This window comes from Salmo trutta, unplaced genomic scaffold, assembly GCF_901001165.1.
Source record: "Salmo trutta unplaced genomic scaffold, fSalTru1.1, whole genome shotgun sequence".
Classification (NCBI taxonomy): domain Eukaryota; kingdom Metazoa; phylum Chordata; class Actinopteri; order Salmoniformes; family Salmonidae; genus Salmo; species Salmo trutta.
Genome location: NW_021823466.1, coordinates 887,261 through 909,321, shown reverse-complemented (window position 1 = coordinate 909,321; position 22,061 = coordinate 887,261). Strand labels below are relative to the sequence as shown.

The 22,061-nt window shown below is 46.8% G+C and overlaps 1 protein-coding gene across 1 annotated transcript in view; it reads left to right on the top strand.

The window, feature by feature from the left end:
* Positions 1–2,480: 2,480 nt before the first annotated feature.
* The window catches only part of LOC115191073 (sodium-dependent dopamine transporter), a 35,693-nt gene continuing 16,112 nt past the window's right edge, over positions 2,481–22,061 (top strand). Inside the window, exons 1-7 of the mRNA XM_029749069.1 lie at positions 2,481–2,651; positions 4,372–4,618; positions 7,015–7,146; positions 12,008–12,227; positions 17,143–17,281; positions 18,659–18,793; positions 20,298–20,401. Coding sequence (XP_029604929.1) covers positions 2,529–2,651; positions 4,372–4,618; positions 7,015–7,146; positions 12,008–12,227; positions 17,143–17,281; positions 18,659–18,793; positions 20,298–20,401 — 1,100 coding nt within the window. The 5' untranslated portion in view covers positions 2,481–2,528. The remainder of the gene's footprint in view (positions 2,652–4,371; positions 4,619–7,014; positions 7,147–12,007; positions 12,228–17,142; positions 17,282–18,658; positions 18,794–20,297; positions 20,402–22,061) is intronic.

The following is a 22,061-nucleotide window of genomic DNA, read 5'->3' as shown; positions in this document are numbered from 1 at the left end:
AAGTGAGGGATCTAACATTAAGTAACCCAATTTTGAGATGTGAAGGATCACAATCTCTTTCAATAATGGCAGGAATGGAGGAGGTCTTTATACTAGTAAGATTACTGAAGCGAACACCGCCATTTTTAATTTTGCCCAACCAAGATCGAGGCACAGACACGGTCTCAATGGGGAAAGCTGAGCTGACTACGCTAACTGTGCTCGTGGCAGACTCCACTAAGCTGGCAGGCTGGCTAACAGCCTGTTGCCTGGCCTGCACCCTAGGAACCTGCAGGAATCATTTAGTTGTCCAGTAGGAACCTGCAGGAATCATTTAGTTGGACGGTGTATGCCTTGTGTATCCTGTACATAGGACTAATAAAAGTTGAAACTTGAAACATGTCCGCGTGTAGAAAAGGATGATATGTGTTGAAGACTACAGACGGTGTATGCCTTGTGTATCCTGTACATAGGACTAATAAAAGTTGAAACTTGAAACATGTCCGCGTGTAGAAAAGGATGATATGTGTTGAAGACTACAGTGATCAACCACAAAGAGCAACGTCCTATAGAGCTGGAATAGCCTGCTGTTTCATCACTAATTGTACTTAATTGTCCAGCTTTTCTTCTTTCTCTCTCTCTGTGTGTGTGTGTGTGTGTGTGTGTGTGTGTGTGTGTGTGTGTGTGTTAGAGAGAGAATCAGAATGATGTGTGTGTAAATGTTTTCTTTCTATATTTGCACACAGCAACAGGTGGCAGTGTGTTGTACAGAAGATATACTGACGATCAGACAGAAAACATGAAAATAAGCAAGAAGGAAGGACAGAGGAGAGAGAGAGAGAGAGAGAGAGAGAGAGAGAGAGAGAGAGGGAGAGCGATAGAGAGAGAGAGAGAGAGAGAGAGAGAGAGAGAAAGAGGGAGAGAGGAGAGAGAGAGAGAGAGAGAGAGAGAGAGAGAGAGAGAGGCAGAGAGAGGGAGAGAGAGAGAGAGAGAGAGAGAGAGAGGCAGAGAGAGGGAGAGAAAGAAAGAGAGAGAGAGAGAAAGAGGGAGAGCGATAGAGAGAGAGAGAGAGAAAGAGGGAGAGAGAGAAAGAAAGAGAGAGAGAGAAAGAGGGAGAACGAGAGAGAGAGAAGGGGGAGGGGGTTGTTGGGTTGGTCTGTCATATTTCTAGTGGTCCCACAGATCCCTCCTTACAGACTTACAGAACAACAGGTGAAACGGACCCTACAGGGCAGTCTAGTCCCCAACCCAGGGGGTCCACACACCTCCGAACCCCAGACATCTCTCTCTCTTTCTCCTTCTCTATTCCTCTCTCTGTCTCCTCATTTGCCTCCTTGGATTCCAGGTCTGAGTTCCACCCATCCGAGGTCTTCAGTTATGTTCATCAGTAACAGAGTGTGGACGGAGGAAGAGCAGAAACGCAGTAGGAATTAAATCTGGTTCAAGCTACTATTTGGGGAAAAGACCACAAGGTTTTATTCCTCGTCATCTAGAAAGGTGAGGCTTTTTTATCAACAGTTTTTATTTATGTTTTTTATTAATTTTGTATGAATTTGTCACTATATTCTTATATTTAATGAATGAATTTACATCAATTGATGTTTTTTTCGTTTTTCCCCCCCCCCCCCAAATGATTGGCTTGGAAAATACATCCAGTAAAATATTAGTTTGTATGGATTTGAATTTCAGTGTATTGCAATTTACAGATAATGGTTTGTTACAATGATGTAAAAATTTGGATTTTCAATGTGAACATTTATTTACTCAATCGTGTGTAGTGTTTTTTTATTTTTAGAATTTAAACTTTGAAAATATGCAAACAATTACAGAAGGAAAACATAATATTATCAACATTGTTTTCAAATGTAAATGGGTTTATTTATATTATTATTATTATTGTTGTTGTGATGTTGGCGTCACTATCGGGGATCATTTTGACGTTAGTGTCACTACTAGTCATAATCTACTAAATTCTTACATTTTATATTTGAGACATTTTCCTTTTATGAAAATATGGAAACGTCTCAAAGCGTTCCTGGAACAAACGAGAGTTCAGTGCCTTGCTCAAGGGCACACCGACAGATTTTTATACCTTGTCGTCTCTAATTGCTAGGCTACATTGAACGAAAAATGATTTGGCAACAAAAATGTTTGGACCAGTTGCTGTTAATTGATATAAAGATATGAATCCATATATGGGGATTTTGGTTGAGCACCTGGTGTTTTAGAGCCTGAACTGGCTGAGACTGCTCCGAACCAGAACAGGGTCCTGTTCAGTAGGCACACAACGTGGATGGATGGGGAGGGACTACCTGTGTCCTCGGCCAATAAGAAACAAGTATTTTCACTTTCTGTTGCAACACGTTTCAAAAACACTTTGCAATCGTTGTATGAGACTCAGAGAACCTCAGGAGTCTGATCACCTCCCTCTCTCTCCTATAAGGTGCAGGATTGAGACTGAGGCTGGTTGTATATCTGTAATGTATCCAGGGTTCCTCCTAGGCGTGTCTAAGGTCTGTCTGTGTCTGTAGCTGAATCCCTCTGCAGCCATGGAGCAGCCCGTGCTGAAAGCCAGATCGCCAGTGGGTCAGATGGGTTCCGTGGTGGCCCCCGCCTCGGCCAAGCAGCCATCCTCCGCCCCCTCTCCCTCCAACACCATGGGCCCCAAGGAGGTGAGAGTCCCACATGGAGCCCTATTCCCTACAGTATATAGTGGTCATAGGAGGTTCCACACGGAGCCCTATTCCCTACAGTATATAGTGGTCATAGGAGGTTCCACATGGAGCCCTATTCCCTACAGTATATAGTGGTCATAGGAGGTTCCACATGGAGCCCTATTCCCTACAGTATATAGTGGTCATAGGAGGTTCCACATGGAGCCTTATTCCCTACAGTATATAGTGGTCATAGGAGGTTCCACGTGGAGCCCTATTCCCTACAGTATATAGTGGTCATAGGAGGTTCCACGTGGAGCCCTATTCCCTACAGTATATAGTGGTCATAGGAGGTTCCACGTGGAGCCCTATTCCCTACAGTATATAGTGGTCATAGGAGGTTCCACGTGGAGCCCTATTCCCTACAGTATATAGTGGTCATAGGAGGTTCCACATGGAGCCCTATTCCCTACAGTATATAGTGGTCATAGGAGGTTCCACATGGAGCCCTATTCCCTACAGTATATAGTGGTCATAGGAGGTTCCACGTAGAGCCCTATTCCCTACAGTATATAGTGGTCATAGGAGGTTCCGCGTGGAGCCCTATTCCCTACAGTATATAGTGGTCATAGGAGGTTCCACATGGAGCCCTATTCCCTACAGTATATAGTGGTCATAGGAGGTTCCACATGGAGCCCTATTCCCTACAGTATATAGTGGTCATAGGAGGTTCCACATGGAGCCCTATTCCCTACAGTATATAGTGGTCATAGGAGGTTCCACGTGGAGCCCTATTCCCTACAGTATATAGTGGTCATAGGAGGTTCCACATGGAGCCCTATTCCCTACAGTATATAGTGGTCATAGGAGGTTCCACATGGAGCCCTATTCCCTACAGTATATAGTGGTCATAGGAGGTTCCACATGGAGCCCTATTCCCTACAGTATATAGTGGTCATAGGAGGTTCCACATGGAGCCCTATTCCCTACAGTATATAGTGGTCATAGGAGGTTCCACATGGAGTCCTATTCCCTACAGTATATAGTGGTCATAGGAGGTTCCACATGGAGCCCTATTCCCTACAGTATATAGTGGTCATAGGAGGTTCCACATGGAGTCCTATTCCCTACTGATATATTAGGTGGAGTGGTTGTAGATAACAGTGACATAGCTACATGACATATATTCTGATATATTAGGTGGAGTGGTTGTAGATGACATAGCTACATGACATATATTCTGATATTTTAGGTGGAGTGGTTGTAGATGACATAGCTACATGACATATATTCTGATATATTAGGTGGAGTGGTTGTAGATAACAGTGACATAGCTACATGACATATATTCTGATATATTAGGTGGAGTGGTTGTAGATAACAGTGACATAACTACATGACATGTATTCTGATATATTAGGTGGAGTGGTTGTAGATGACATAGCTACATGACATATATACTGATATATTAGGTGGAATGGTTGTAGATAACGGTGACATAGCTACATGACATATATACTGATATATTAGGTGGAGTGGTTGTAGATGACATAGCTACATGACATATATTCTGATATATTAGGTGGAGTGGTTGTAGATGACATAGCTACATGACATATATTCTGATATATTAGGTGGAGTGGTTGTAGATGACATAGCTACATGACATATATTCTGATATATTAGGTGGAGTGGTTGTAGATGACATAGCTACATGACATATATTGTGATATTTTAGGTGGAGCTGATTCTGGTGAAGGAGCACAACGGGGTCCAGTTCACCACCTCCACGTTGGTCAGCCCTGCTGGACACCCCCACGGCCACGGCCATGCTCTGGGCCCCAGTCACGGACACACCCCTGTCCCTGGAGAAGAGAGGGAGACCTGGGGGAAGAAGATCGACTTTCTCCTGTCGGTGATAGGGTTTGCTGTGGACCTGGCCAACGTGTGGAGGTTCCCCTATCTCTGTTATAAGAACGGAGGAGGTGAGATGGAGGGAGGGAGTGTGGAGGTTCCCCTATCTCTGTTATAAGAACGGAGGAGGTGAGATGGAGGGAGGGAGTGTGGAGGTTCCCCTATCTCTGTTATAAGAACGGAGGAGGTGAGATGGAGGGAGGGAGTGTGGAGGTTCCCCTATCTCTGTTATAAGAACGGAGGAGGTGAAATGGAGGGAGGGAGTGTGGAGGTTCCCCTATCTCTGCTATAAGAACGGAGAAGGTGAGATGGAGGGAGGGAGTGGAGGTTCCTCTATCTCTGTTATAAGAACGGAGGAGGTGAAATGGAGGGAGGGAGTGTGGAGGTTCCCCTATCTCTGTTATAAGAACGGAGGAGGTGAGATGGAGGGAGGGAGTGTGGAGGTTCCTCTATCTCTGCTATAAGAACGGAGGAGGTGAGAAGGAGGGAGGGAAAGAGAAAGAGAGATGGAGAGAGAGACAAAGAAAGAGAGAGATATATTCTGCACAGATTCTTTCAGACCTGGGCCTTGACAGTAAATCAGTAAGACCAAAATAATGGTGTTCCAAAAAAGGTCCAGTTGCCAGGACCAAAAATACAAATTCCATCTAGAATTTGTATTTTCCACCGTTGCCCTAGAGGAAACAAAAAACTATACATACCTCGGCCTAAACATCAGCACCACAGGTAACTTCCACAAAGCTGTGAACGATCTGAGAGACAAGGCAAGAATGTCCTTCTATGCCATCAAAAGGAACATAAATTAGACATACCGATTAGGATCTGGCTAAAAATACTTGAATCAGTTATAGAACCCATTGCCCTTCATGGTTGTGAGGTCTGGTATCCTCTAATTATACCCACTACATTTCAAAATCCAGAAAATATCTGTTAAATTCTACAACCACCTAAAAGGAAGTGATTCCCAAACCTTCCATAACAAATCCATCACCTACAGAGAGATGAACCTGGAGAAGAGGCCCCTAAGCAAGCTGGTCCTGGGGCTCTGTTCACAAACACAAACACACCCCACAGAGCCCCAGGACAGCAACACAATTAGAACCAACCAAATCATGAGAAAACAAAAAGATAATTACGTGAGACATTGGAAAGAATTAACAGAAAAACAAAGCAAACTAGAATGTTATTTGGCCCTGAACAGAGAGTGCACAGTGGCAGAATACCTGACCACTGTGACTGAACCAAACTTAAGGAAAGCTTTGACTATGTACAGACTCAGTGAGCATAGCCTTGCTATTGAGAAAGGCCGCCGTAGGCAGACCTGGCTCTCAAGAGAAGACAGGCTATGTGCACACTGCCCACAAAATGAGGTGGAAACTGAGCTGCACTTCCTAACCTCCTGCCAAATGTAGAACCATATTAGAGAGACATATTTCCCTCAGATTTCACAGACACAAATCCAATTTTGATAAACTCCCATATCTACTGGGTGAAATACCACACAGTGTGCATCACAGCAGCAAGATTTGTGACCTGTTGCCACAAGAAAAGGTCAACCAGTGAAGAACAGAGACAGAGAGAGAGAGAGAGAGAGATAGGCTACCCATCCTGTTGGGGGAGGACGCAGAGAGCTGTGGGTTGGCAGCGCACTACATTGCTGCCTGCCATAAGTTGAGGGAAAGTGTCTGACAGACCAATAAACCTGCGGTAGGGATGATGGGGAGTGTGAGGCCTTACCCTTTAAAGTTTAAAGAGATCTCCCCAGCTGATCAAACTGCTGATTGTCTACAACAATTAGTTCCACCTATTACGGTTGTTTAACACAGAACGCTAACTGAGTTGGTCAAATAACATTATAGCATTTTGTTCTTGCATTTTCATTATTTTGCAGGATGTCGGTTCAATTCAATTTCAATTCAATTTTATCATACATGCTTATGAATGTGCTATGCATGGTAATGAATGTTTAATGAAGCCCTTAAGTAGGTTCCCTTTAAATAAGATGTCCCTACCGTTATTGTCATGTATTGTCATGTCTAGCCTCAGACTCTCAGGCTCAACTAGATCAGAATGGAAAGGATGACTATGTCATTCATCCTGTCCCTCTGCCTTCAAAATAAGCCTTCCTGGTGCCCTACCTGTTCCTATCAATGCTCTAAGTATGGTTATGCCTGTGTTATGAAGCCCTTATGCGCCTTATGAAGCCCTGTGCCGTATAGGAGCGTTCCTGATGCCCTACCAGTTCTTCATGCAGATAGCAGACATGCTTATGAATTGCTTATGTATAGGTTATGACTGTGTTATAAAGCCATTATGTAGGTACTCTCTCTGTCCTCTATATGAGCGTTCCTGGTGCCCTACCTGTTCTTCAAGGTGATACCGCTATGTATAGGCTATGAATGTGTTATGAAGGCATTATGTATGTACTATGTCATGTCATCCTGTCCTGTGTCTCTATTCCCTGTAGGAGCGTTCCTGGTGCCCTACCTGTTCTTCATGGTGATAGCAGGCATGCCTCTGTTCTATATGGAACTGGCTCTGGGACAGTACAACAGAGAGGGGGCCGCTGGCGTCTGGAAGATCTGCCCCATATTCAAAGGTAGGAGAGAGAGTGTGTGTGTGTGTGTGTGTGTGTGTGTGTGTGTGTGTGTGTGTGTGTGTGTGTGTGTGTGTGTGTGTGTGTGTGTGTTAAGATAACTACCATTGTTTATACCCAAACAACGCCAGTCAGATGGAAGACTGAAAATTGGCTTTTAGAGTCTCTCTGTGTTTGGTGATAAACCCATTTTGGGCCAATCTTCCCGTACTTTCCAACACATCGATAAACACTCCGGTGAGCGGAAACCATCCAATTAACATGACAAGTGTCAAAAGAACAAATGTGACCTTCTCTGTCACGTTCTAACACCCCCCCCCCCCCTCCTCCATCATAACCACGGTGCTCTGGACCCCCCCCTCCTCCATCATAACCACGGTGCTCTGGACCCCCCCCCCTCCATCATAACCACGGTGCTGCAGACGGTGCTCTGGACCGACCCCCCTTCCTCCATCATAACCACGGTGCTGCAGACGGTGCTCTGGACCCCCCCCCTCCTCCATCATAACCACGGTGCTCTGGACCCCCCCCCCCTCCATCATAACCACGGTGCTGCAGACGGTGCTCTGGACCCCCCCTCCTCCATCATAACCACGGTGCTGCAGACGGTGCTCTGGACCCCCCCCTCCTCCATCATAACCACGGTGCTGCAGACGGTGCTCTGGACCCCCCCCCCTCCTCCATCATAACCACGGTGCTCTGGACCCCCCCCCCCCCTCCATCATAACCACGGTGCTGCAGACGGTGCTCTGGACCCCCCCCTCCTCCATCATAACCACGGTGCTGCAGACGGTGCTCTGGACCCCCCCCTCCTCCATCATAACCACGGTGCTCTGGACCCCCCCCCTCCATCATAACCACGGTGCTGCAGACGGTGCTCTGGACCGACCCCCCTTCCTCCATCATAACCACGGTGCTGCAGACGGTGCTCTGGACCCCCCCCCTCCTCCATCATAACCACGGTGCTCTGGACCCCCCCCCCCCTCCATCATAACCACGGTGCTGCAGATGGTGCTCTGGACCCCCCCTCCTCCATCATAACCACGGTGCTGCAGACGGTGCTCTGGACCCCCCCCCCCTCCATCATAACCACGGTGCTGCAGACGGTGCTCTGGACCCCCCCCTCCTCCATCATAACCACGGTGCTCTGGACCCCCCCCCCCCCCCTCCATCATAACCACGGTGCTGCAGACGGTGCTCTGGACCCCCCCTCCTCCATCATAACCACGGTGCTGCAGACGGTGCTCTGGACCCCCCCTCCTCCATCATAACCACGGTGCTGCAGACGGTGCTCTGGACCCCCCCCCCCCCCCTCCTCCATCATAACCACGGTGCTGTAGACGGTGCTCTGGACCCCCCCATCATAACCACGGTGCTGCAGACGGTGCTCTGGACCCTCCCCTCCTCCATCATAACCACGGTGCTGCAGACGGTGCTCTGGACCCCCCCCCTCCTCCATCATAACCACGGTGCTGCAGACGGTGCTCTGGACCCCCCCCCCCATCATAACCACGGTGCTGCAGACGGTGCTCTGGACCCTCCCCTCCTCCATCATAACCACGGTGCTGCAGACGGTGCTCTGGACCCCCCCCCCTCCTCCATCATAACCACGGTGCTGCAGACGGTGCTCTGGACCCCCCCCTCCTCCATCATAACCACGGTGCTGCAGACGGTGCTCTGGACCCTCCCCCTCCTCCATCATAACCACGGTGCTGCAGACGGTGCTCTGGACCCTCCCCCTCCTCCATCATAACCACGGTGCTGCAGACGGTGCTCTGGACCCCCCCCCCCCCTCCTCCATCATAACCACGGTGCTGCAGACGGTGACCCCCCCTCCATCATAACCACGGTGCTGCAGACGGTGCTCTGGATCCCCCCCCCTCCTCCATCATAACCACGGGGCTGCAGACAGTGCTCTGGACCCCCCCCCTCCTCCATCATAACCACGGTGCTGTAGACGGTGCTCTGGACCCCCCCCCCCTCCTCCATCATAACCACGGTGCTGCAGACGGTGCTCTGGACCCCCCCTCCTCCATCATAACCACGGTGCTGTAGACGGTGCTCTGGACCCCCCCCCCCTCCTCCATCATAACCACGGTTCTGCAGACGGTGCTCTGGACCCCCCCTCCTCCATCATAACCACGGTGCTGCAGACGGTGCTCTGGACACCCCCCCCCCCCTCCTCCATCAGAGGTCAATGTGGAGGCTATATACAGGGGGTACCGGTACAGAGTCAATGTGGAGGCTATATACAGGGGGTACCGGTACAGAGTCAATGTGGAGACTATATACAGGGGGTACCGGTACAGAGTCAATGTGGAGGCTATATACAGGGGGTACCGGTACAGAGTCAATGTGGAGACTATATACAGGGGGTACCGGTACAGAGTCAATGTGGAGGCTATATACAGGGGGTACCGGTACAGAGTCAATGTGGAGACTATAGACAGGGGGTACCGGTACAGAGTCAATGTGGAGGCTATATACAGGGGGTACCAGTACAGAGTCAATGTGGAGACTATATATAGGGGGTACCGGTACAGAGTCAATGTGGAGGCTATATACAGGGGGTACCGGTACAGAGTCAATGTGGAGACTATAGACAGGGGGTACCGGTACAGAGTCAATGTGGAGGCTATATACAGGGGGTACCGGTACAGAGTCAATGTGGAGACTATATACAGGGGGTACCGGTACAGAGTCAATGTGGAGGCTATATACAAGGGGTACCGGTACAGAGTCAATGTGGAGACTATATACAGGGGGTACCGGTACAGAGTCAATGTGGAGGCTATATACAGGGGGTACCGGTACAGAGTCAATGTGGAGACTATAGACAGGGGTACCGGTACAGAGTCAATGTGGAGGCTATATACAGGGGGTACCGGTACAGAGTCAATGTGGAGGCTATATACAGGGGTACCGGTACAGAGTCAATGTGGAGGCTATATACAGGGGGTACCGGTACAGAGTCAATGTGGAGGCTATATACAGGGGGTACCGGTACAGAGTCAATGTGGAGACTATATACAGGGTGTACCGGTACAGAGTCAATGTGGAGGCTATATATAGGGGGTACCGGTACAGAGTCAATGTGCGGGGGCACCGGTTAGTTGAGGTAATATGTACATGTAGGTAGAGTTATTAAAGTGTCTATGCATAGATGATAACATCAAACCAAGTTTGAAGGCAGCCGGTCTTTCCATCCATCTATCTATCCAGCCACCCACTGTCACAAAATATGTCGTACTCGTTGCTGAAAATGTCATACTGGATAGAGAAGGACCAAGGCGCAGCGGGATTGTGGATACTCATTTTCTTTTAATGGTAAAAGGCAAAGCATCCACCGGAAAACAAAACAATAAATGATACTCACAACATGGACAGTCTCACAGGCTATGCAAACGCAGTGCAAGAACAATTCCCCACAACCCCAAAGACAAACACACACACCTATATAGGACTTCCAATCAAAGGCAACTATACACACCTGCCTTCAATTGGAAGTCCCAATCACCAACATTAAACAAACACAAACCACCTGCCACATCCTGACCTAGACTAAGCAATACGCCCTCTGCTGGTCAGGACGTGACACCCACCCACCCAACCACCCATCCAGCCATCCAGCCATCCAGCCACCCAGCCATCCAGCCAACCACCCACCCAGCCAGCCAGCCATCCAGCCATCCAGCCAACCACCCAGCCATCCAGCCATCCAGCCAACCACCCAGCCATCCATCCATCCATCTATCCAGCCACCCTCCCACCCACCCAACCACCCACCCAACCACCCATCCATCCAGCCATCCAGCCATCCATCCAGCCACCCAGCCACCCATCCATCCAGCCACCCAGCCATCCATCCAGCCATCCAGCCATCCAGCCAACCACCCACCCAGCCATCCAGCCATCCAGCCACCCAGCCATCCATCCAGCCACCCACCCAGCCATCCATCCAGCCACCCAGCCATCCATCCAGCCATCCAGCCATCCAGCCAACCACCCACCCAGCCACCCAGCCATCCAGCCACCCAGCCATCCATCCATCCAGCCACCCAGCCATCCATCCATCCATCCATCCAGCCATCCAGCCATCTAGCCATCTATCCTTTCATCCATCCACCAGTCTATCTGTCTCTATCTTAGGGTCCCTGACTGAGTGTCAGTATTGGATGTTGACGTTTTAATCAGCAGTCTCACATGCACCCAGCCCCCTAGCTGAGACAGAGAGAATAGCTGCTGTCACTCAACAGGGAATCGCTGCAATTACATCTGATCCACATATTTATTTTTCCTAACGATCAATGTTTTCAAAAGACGACATGATCACTGGTGATGCTAACGATTCTGCCTCAATAAATATCACTTGTTCTAGATTAAAAAGAGCCAGGACATCGTATCGCCATCAGAATGAAAGAGATGGACACCAGTTAGTCCTAAAGGTTATGATGAAAGTGAACAGCAGAGCGTGGACACGGTGCTAAATGCACAGAAAGGGCAGATCTGGGGATAAATAAAGAGTTGAGAGGAGACCGCAGAGGCCAACCTTTAGAAAGTTTGGCTTGTTATTTTTTTAAGCGCTCTTTAAATTCTGTGTTATCTGTCTCGTTTACTTCTGAAAGTGTTTATGTAAATATGTAAGAATGTAGAGTGTTGACGTTCAAAGTAGGTGGTTTTATTTGAGGTATCCAGGAGCAGATATGACCTTTGGCCTTTGTGATACTTCCAGTTGATATCAGTTATTTATTGTGATATTTTGCCCTGTTTTGTGTTTTCTGTCTACCTCTGCTATAGTCTGAGCCTGTATTCTAAACCATTGTGATCTTGAACTATGACCTTTCACCTTTCGCCTTTTCCCCAGGTGTTGGTTTCACAGTGATCCTGATCAGTCTGTATGTGGGCTTCTACTACAACGTGATTATAGCCTGGGCCCTGTTCTACCTGTTCTCTTCCTTCACCGGGGAGCTACCCTGGGTCCACTGCAACAACACCTGGAACAGCCCCAACTGCTCGGACCTCTGGGCCTTCAACAACTCCCTCAACGACACACACAAGTCCACCCCCGCAGCCGAGTACTTTGAGTGAGTCTTGTGTTTCGTCTCTAGATCCAAGTCTGAACAGAGACTGTTGACTTCTTTCTTAAAGTATTGTTGCTTTGTTCATGTCAAGTATGGGCATTTTGAGAGGAACCAGCTTCACCTTTTTCTCTCTTTGGCATTAAATTACACAAATGTGCACATTCATAATCAGACTTTATTTGAAACCTGGACCCAGAAGACATTATGCCTGAGAGAGCCAGAGGTTCACATCCTGGTCTATGTGTATCCATACCTTCATACTCCTGGTCGTCCATGGAGATACTGTATCCATGTGTCTATACTCCTGGTCATCCATGGAGATACTGTATCCATGTCTTCATTATCCTGGTCGTCCATGGAGATACTGTATCCATGTCTTAATACTCCTGGTCGTCCATGGAGATACTGTATCCATGTGTCTATACTCCTGGTCGTCCATGGAGATACTGTATCCATGCCTTCATTCTCCTGGTCGTCCATGGAGATACTGTATCCATACCTTCATTCTCCTGGTCGTCCATGGAGATACTGTATCCATGCCTTCATTATCCTGGTCGTCCATGGAGATACTGTATCCATGCCTTCATACTCCTGGTCGTCCATGGAGATACTGTATCCATGCCTTCATACTCCTGGTCGTCCATGGAGATACTGTATCCATGTCTTCATTATCCTGGTCGTCCATGGAGATACTGTATCCATGCCTTCATACTCCTGGTCGTCCATGGAGATACTGTATCCATACCTTCATTCTCCTGGTCGTCCATGGAGATACTGTATCCATGCCTTCATACTCCTGGTCGTCCATGGAGATACTGTATCCATGTCTTCATTATCCTGGTCGTCCATGGAGATACTGTATCCATGCCTTCATACTCCTGGTCGTCCATGGAGATACTGTATCCATGTCTTCATTCTCCTGGTCGTCCATGGAGATACTGTATCCATGTGTCTATACTCCTGGTCGTCCATGGAGATACTGTATCCATACCTTCATTCTCCTGGTCGTCCATGGAGATACTGTATCCATGCCTTCATACTCCTGGTCGTCCATGGAGATACTGTATCCATACCTTCATTCTCCTGGTCGTCCATGGAGATACTGTATCCATGTGTCTATACTCCTGGTCGTCCATGGAGATACTGTATCCATGTGTCTATACTCCTGGTCGTCCATGGAGATACTGTATCCATGTCTTCATTATCCTGGTCGTCCATGGAGATACTGTATCCATGTGTCTATACTCCTGGTCGTCCATGGAGATACTGTATCCATACCTTCATACTCCTGGTCGTCCATGGAGATACTGTATCCATGTCTTCATTCTCCTGGTCGTCCATGGAGATACTGTATCCATGTCTTCATACTCCTGGTCGTCCATGGAGATACTGTATCCATGTCTTCATTCTCCTGGTCGTCCATGGAGATACTGTATCCATGCCTTCATACTCCTGGTCGTCCATGGAGATACTGTATCCATGTGTCTATACTCCTGGTCATCCATGGAGATACTGTATCCATGTGTCTATACTCCTGGTCGTCCATGGAGATACTGTATCCATGTGTCTATACTCCTGGTCGTCCATGGAGATACTGTATCCATACCTTCATACTCCTGGTCGTCCATGGAGATACTGTATCCATGTCTTCATTATCCTGGTCGTCCATGGAGATACTGTATCCATACCTTCATACTCCTGGTCGTCCATGGAGATACTGTATGCATGTGTCTATACTCCTGGTCGTCCATGGAGATACTGTATCCATACCTTCATACTCCTGGTCGTCCATGGAGATACTGTATCCATGTCTTCATACTCCTGGTCGTCCATGGAGATACTGTATCCATGTGTCTATACTCCTGGTCGTCCATGGAGATACTGTATCCATGTCTTCATACTCCTGGTCGTCCATGGAGATACTGTATCCATGTGTCTATACTCCTGGTCGTCCATGGAGATACTGTATCCATGTCTTCATTCTCCTGGTCGTCCATGGAGATACTGTATCCATGTGTCTATACTCCTGGTCGTCCATGGAGATACTGTATCCATGTCTTCATTCTCCTGGTCGTCCATGGAGATACTGTATCCATGTCTTAATACTCCTGGTCGTCCATGGAGATACTGTATCCATGTCTTCATTCTCCTGGTCGTCCATGGAGATTCTGTATCCATGTGTCTATACTCCTGGTCGTCCATGGAGATACTGTATCCATGTCTTCATTCTCCTGGTCGTCCATGGAGATACTGTATCCATGTGTCTATACTCCTGGTCGTCCATGGAGATACTGTATCCATGTCGTCATTCTCCTGGTCGTCCATGGAGATTCTGTATCCATGTGTCTATACTCCTGGTCATCCATGGAGATACTGTATCCATGTCTTCATTCTCCTGGTCGTCCATGGAGATTCTGTATCCATGTGTCTATACTCCTGGTCGTCCATGGAGATACTGTATCCATGTGTCTATACTCCTGGTCGTCCATGGAGATACTGTATCCATGTCTTCATTCTCCTGGTCGTCCATGGAGATACTGTATCCATGTGTCTATACTCCTGGTCGTCCATGGAGATACTGTATCCATGTCTTAATACTCCTGGTCGTCCATGGAGATACTGTATCCATGTGTCTATACTCCTGGTCGTCCATGGAGATTATGTATCCATGTCTTCATTCTCCTGGTTGTCCATGGAGATACTGTATCCATGTGTCTATACTCCTGGTCGTCCATGGAGATACTGTATCCATGTCTTCATTCTCCTGGTCGTCCATGGAGATACTGTATCCATGTCTTCATTCTCCTGGTCGTCCATGGAGATACTGTATCCATGTCTTCATTCTCCTGGTCGTCCATGGAGATACTGTATCCATGTCTTCATAGTCCTGGTCGTCCATGGAGATTCTGTATCCATACCTTCATTCTCCTGGTCGTCCATGGAGATACTGTATCCATGTGTCTATACACCTGGTCGTCCATGGAGATACTGTATCCATGTCTTCATTCTCCTGGTCGTCCATGGAGATACTGTATCCATGTCTTCATTCTCCTGGTCGTCCATGAAGATACTGTATCCATACCTTCATACTCCTGGTCGTCCATGGAGATACTGTATCCATGTGTCTATACTCCTGGTCGTCCATGGAGACACTGTATCCATGTGTCTATACTCCTGGTCGTCCATGGAGATACTGTATCCAGTGTTCTTGTTAGATTAACAGGTGTCTCATATTTTTAGCAAAGGTGGTTTGTTTTGACAATTCAGGCCTGTCATGCAGTCATGGACAGACAGGCAGTCACTATCTTTATCTCCACCTGGGAGCAATTTCATCTAGTCTGAGTCAGGGCCATTCAGTTGACACAAAGGTGTCCTCTTCTTCTTCTACTACTTCTTCTTCTTCTATTTCTACTTCTACTTCTACTTCTACTTCTACTACTTCTTCTTCTTCTTCTTCTATTTCTACTTCTTCTTCTACTTCTTCTATTTCTTCTTCTTCTTCTTCTACTTCTACTACTTCTTCTTCTTCTTCTTCTATTTCTACTTCTTCTTCTACTTCTTCTATTTCTTCTTCTTCTTCTACTTCTACTACTTCTTCTTCTTCTACTTCTACTACTTCTTCTTCTTCTTCTACTTCTACTTCTTCTTCTACTTCTTCTATTTCTTCTTCTTCTTCTACTACTTCTACTTCTTCTACTTCTTCTTCTTCTTCTACTACTACTTCTTCTACTACTTCTACTTCTTCTACTTCTTCTTCTTCTTCTTCTACTTCTTCTTCTACTTCTTCTACTTCTTCTTCTACTTCTTCTACTTCTTCTTCTACTTCTTCTTCTATTTCTACTTCTTCTTCTTCTTCTTCTCTTCATTCTTAGTTGATAGTTACTGCAGTGTTTCTCCACTTAGTATGATGTGTTGTTAGTTATAGGTTGTTAGTTGTTGTTGTTAGTCATTGGTAACAGTGTGCTGTGTTGTTAGTTATAGGTTGTTAGTTGTTATAACCTGTTATAACTGTTATGTTCCAGGCGTGGGGTGCTCCACCTACATGACAGTGAGAGTATAGCTGACCTGGGTCTGTTAGTTACCTAGCTGTTAGTTGATTACTTGTTATAACCTGTTATAACTGTTATGTTCCAGGCGTGGGGTGCTCCACATACAGGACAGTGAGGGTATAGCTGACCTGGGTCTGTTAGTTACCTAGCTGTTAGTTGATTAGTTGTTATAACCTGTTATAACTGTTATGTTCCAGGCGTGGGGTGCTCCACCTACAGGACAGTGAGGGTATAGCTGACCTGGGTCTGTTAGTTACCTAGCTGTTAGTTGATTAGTTGTTATAACCTGTTATAACTGTTATGTTCCAGGCGTGGGGTGCTCCACCTACAGGACAGTGAGGGTATAGCTGACCTGGGTCTCTTAGTTACCTAGCTGTTAGTTGATTAGTTGTTATAACCTGTTATAACTGTTATGTTCCAGGCGTGGGGTGCTCCACCTACAGGACAGTGAGGGTATAGCTGACCTGGGTCTGTTAGTTACCTAGCTGTTAGTTGATTAGTTGTTATAACCTGTTATAACTGTTATGTTCCAGGCGTGGGGTGCTCCACCTACAGGACAGTGAGGGTATAGCTGACCTGGGTCTGTTAGTTACCTAGCTGTTAGTTGATTAGTTGTTATAACCTGTTATAACTGTTATGTTCCAGGCGTGGGGTGCTCCACCTACAGGACAGTGAGGGTATAGCTGACCTGGGTCTGTTAGTTACCTAGCTGTTAGTTGATTAGTTGTTATAACCTGTTATAACTGTTATGTTCCAGGCGTGGGGTGCTCCACCTACAGGACAGTGAGGGTATAGCTGACCTGGGTCTGTTAGTTACCTAGCTGTTAGTTGATTAGTTGTTATAACCTGTTATAACTGTTATGTTCCAGGCGTGGGGTGCTCCACCTACAGGACAGTGAGGGTATAGCTGACCTGGGTCTGCCTCGTTGGCAGCTGACATCCTGTCTAGCTGTGGTCATCGTGGTTCTGTACTTCAGCCTCTGGAAGGGGGTCAAGACCTCAGGGAAGGTAGGTGGTCCTCTGAATCTGTAGTGGCTCCATATCAACCTATTTTAAGTGTACATAAATATATCTCTTTGCTGAAATGTAGTACTTTTATCTAAAAATAGTGAAATTGTGTTACTGTTGACTGACATTTTGTAAGATGGCTGCCACGGTCCTCAGCATCCAAATCTGTGATGGCTCCATATGTAAATGTTCCAGGGTACATAAATGTACATATGTCCCAAATGTGGTTAGTTTGTCATAAAATGTCCACTCGTTCTGGATATTAAAGCTTAGCCACCCCACTATAGAGCAGGATGTCCAGGTGAAGTCAGCTCAGATCCGGCCTGGTATTAAGTCCTGGCCTAGAACAGAATAGAGTGGGCCAGGTTGTTGAGTCCATGTGTATAGAACAGAACAGAGATGGGCCAGGTTGTTGAGTCCATGTGTATAGAACAGAATAGAGTGGGCCAGGTTGTTGAGTCCATGTGTATAGAACAGAACAGAGATGGGCCAGGTTGTTGAGTCCATGTGTATAGAACAGAACAGAGATGGGCCAGGTTGTTGAGTCCATGTGTATAGAACAGAACAGAGATGGGCCAGGTTGTTGAGTCCATGTGTATAGAACAGAACAGAGATGGGCCAGGTTGTTGAGTCCATGTGTATAGAACAGAACAGAGATGGGCCAGGTTGTTGAGTCCATGTGTATAGAACAGAACAGAGATGGGCCAGGTTGTTGAGTCCATGTGTATAGAATAGAACAGAGATGGGCCAGGTTGTTGAGTCCATGTGTATAGAACAGAATAGAGTGGGCCAGGTTGTTGAGTCCATGTGTATAGAACAGAACAGAGATGGGCCAGGTTGTTGAGTCCATGTGTATAGAACAGAATAGAGTGGGCCAGGTTGTTGAGTCCATGTGTATAGAACAGAACAGAGATGGGCCAGGTTGTTGAGTCCATGTGTATAGAATAGAACAGAGATGGGCCAGGTTGTTGAGTCCATGTGTATAGAATAGAACAGAGATGGGCCAGGTTGTTGAGTCCATGTGTATAGAACAGAATAGAGTGGGCCAGGTTGTTGAGTCCATGTGTATAGAACAGAACAGAGATGGGCCAGGTTGTTGAGTCCATGTGTATAGAATAGAACAGAGATGGGCCAGGTTGTTGAGTCCATGTGTATAGAACAGAATAGAGTGGGCCAGGTTGTTGAGTCCATGTGTATAGAACAGAACAGAGATGGGCCAGGTTGTTGAGTCCATGTGTATAGAACAGAACAGAGATGGGCCAGGTTGTTGAGTCCATGTGTATAGAACAGAACAGAGATGGGCCAGGTTGTTGAGTCCATGTGTATAGAACAGAACAGAGATGGGCCAGGTTGTTGAGTCCATGTGTTCCTGTGCAGGTGGTGTGGATCACAGCCACCATGCCCTACGTGGTCCTGACTGTCCTGCTGCTGCGTGGTGTCACCCTCCCTGGAGCCATGGATGGCATTAAGGCCTACCTCAGCGTCGACTTCCTACGACTCTGTGAGCCTCAGGTAAGACTGGGGGAGAGGCGGGAGAGACAGAGAGATAGGGGGGACAGGAAGGAGTGAGAGAAAGAGAAAGATTGGGAGACTGAGAGACAGAGAATGAGAGACAGAGAGAGAGAGAGAGAGAGAGAGAGAGAGAGAGAAAGAGAAAGATTGGGAGACTGAGAGAGAGAGAGAGAGAGAGAGAGAGAGATAGAGAGAGAGAGAGAGAGAGAGAGAGAGAGAGAAAGATTGGGAGACAGAGAGAGAGAGAGAGAGAGAGAGAGAGAGAGAGAGAAAGAGAGAGAGAGAAAGAGAGAGAGAGAGAGAGAGAGAGAGAGAGAGAGAGAGAGAGAGAGAGAAAGAAAGATTGGGAGACTGAGAGACAGAGAATGAGAGACAGAGAGAGGGAGAGAAAGAGAGAGAGAAAAAAACGAGAGAGAGAGAGGACAATAGCGAGATCAAAGGGAAGTATTCAGAGGTGATAAAAGTCTGTTTCCTTATTGAGTTTCACAGACACACTAGTATTACAGCGCCGGTCCAGTCCTTGTCTCTCACAGACACACTAGTATTACAGCCCAGACAGCGCTGGCTGCCTTAATCAACATCCACAGCGCCCGGGGAACAGTGGGTTAACTGCCTTGGGTGGGTTACTGCCTTACAGGGGAACAGTGGGTTAACTGCCTTGTTCAGGGGAACAGTGGGATAACTGCCTTGTTCAGGGGAACAGTGGGATAACTGCCTTGTTCAGGGGAACAGTGGGTTAACTGCCTTGTTCAGGGGAACAGTGGGTTAACTGCCTTGTTCAGGGGAACAGTGGGTTAACTGCCTTGTTCAGGGGAACAGTGGGTTAACTGCCTTGTTCAGGGGAACAGTGGGTTAACTGCCTTGTTCAGGGGAACAGTGGGTTAACTGCCTTGTTCAGGGACAGAATGACAGATTTTTAACCTTGTCAGCTTGGAGATTCGATCTAGCAACCTTTCAGTTAATCTTTTGGTTACTGGCCCAACGCTCTAACCACTAGGCTACCTGCATGTATATATATACAGTATATATAGATCGTGTGTGTGTGTGTGTGTGTGTGTGTGTGTGCGTGCGTGCGTGTGTGCGTGTGTGTGAGAGAGAGAGAGAGTTATGCTGATGTTTATTGCTGTATTTTAATGCCACAAGTATTATTTCAGTGTAGGAAAATATAAGGTTCGTTATAAACAATTTAATATTTCAGTATCCATGAAATCCCGACTGATGAAATGTATATATGAATCATTTGCCTTAATAGGGGCGCTGTAAGAATCTCCAGCTGTTCCCCCCCCCCCCCCTCCAGTAGCAACGCACGACCGCTAAGGACTCAAAGCAGCAATTTGAGAATTAGATTAGACACATGCATGCAGCAACAATTTGCTAAATTACCCCGTATTCACAAGTGTCTTTCATCTTTCTGTTGAACGAGTTTCCTGCAATTATCTCTGATAACAGCCCTTTTCTCCCCCTGTGTCCTTTGTCCTCTGTCCCCCGGCCGTTTGTTGTGTAGGTCTGGATAGACGCTGCCACTCAGATCTGCTTCTCTTTGGGAGTCGGGTTTGGTGTGCTAATAGCCTTCTCCAGCTATAACAAATTCAGCAACAACTGCTATAGGTAAGCTACAAGCCCAGAACAAACCAGGCCGTGCCCCAAATAGCACCCTATTCACTATATAGTACACTACTTTAGACTAGGACCCATAGGGCTCTGGTTGAAAGTAGTGCACTATGTAGGGAATAGGGTGATATTTGGTATGCTGCCTCAGTGTTGACTGTCTCTAATAGAGAGGCTGACAGAGGGGACAAACTGCTGCTGAGCTGGTGAATTACAATACCTTTGAAGTCCCTTACCTACTGACCATGTCTTTAACACCAGTCTGTTCTATAGAGGACAGTAATACCTACTGGCCATGTCTTTAACACCAGTCTGTTCTATAGAGGACAGTAATACCTACTGGCCATGTCTTTAACACCAGTCTGTTCTATAGAGGACAGTATTACCTACTGGCCATGTCTTTAACACCAGTCTGTTCTATAGAGGACAGTAATACCTACTGGCCATGTCTTTAACACCAGTCTGTTCTATAGAGGACAGTAATACCTACTGGCCATGTCTTTAACACCAGTCTGTTCTATAGAGGACAGTAATACCTACTGGCCATGTCTTTAACACCAGTCTGTTCTATAGAGGACAGTAATACCTACTTGGCCATGTCTTTAACACCAGTCTGTTCTATAGAGGACAGTATTACCTACTGGCCATGTCTTTAACACCAGTCTGTTCTATAGAGGACAGTATTACCTACTGGCCATGTCTTTAACACCAGTCTGTTCTATAGAGGACAGTATTACCTACTGGCCATGTCTTTAACACCAGTCTGTTCTATAGAGGACAGTATTACCTACTGGCCATGTCTTTAACACCAGTCTGTTCTATAGAGGACAGTAATACCTACTGGCCATGTCTTTAACACCAGTCTGTTCTATAGAGGACAGTATTACCTACTGGCCATGTCTTTAACACCAGTCTGTTCTATAGAGGACAGTAATACCTACTGGCCATGTCTTTAACACCAGTCTGTTCTATAGAGGACAGTATTACCTACTGGCCATGTCTTTAACACCAGTCTGTTCTATAGAGGACAGTATTACCTACTGGCCATGTCTTTAACACCAGTCTGTTCTATAGAGGACAGTAATACCTACTGGCCATGTCTTTAACACCAGTCTGTTCTATAGAGGACAGTAATACCTACTGGCCATGTCTTTAACACCAGTCTGTTCTATAGAGGACAGTAATACCTACTGGCCATGTCTTTAACACCAGTCTGTTCTATAGAGGACAGTAATACCTACTGGCCATGTCTTTAACACCAGTCTGTTCTATAGAGGACAGTATTACCTACTGGCCATGTCTTTAACACCAGTCTGTTCTATAGAGGACAGTATTACCTACTGGCCATGTCTTTAACACCAGTCTGTTCTATAGAGGACAGTATTACCTACTTGCCATGTCTTTAACACCAGTCTGTTCTATAGAGGACAGTATTACCTACTGGCCATGTCTTTAACACCAGTCTGTTCTATAGAGGACAGTAATACCTACTGGCCATGTCTTTAACACCAGTCTGTTCTATAGAGGACAGTAATACCTACTGACCATGTCTTTAACACCAGTCTGTTCTATAGAGGACAGTATTACCTACTGGCCATGTCTTTAACACCAGTCTGTTCTATAGAGGACAGTAATACCTACTGACCATGTCTTTAACACC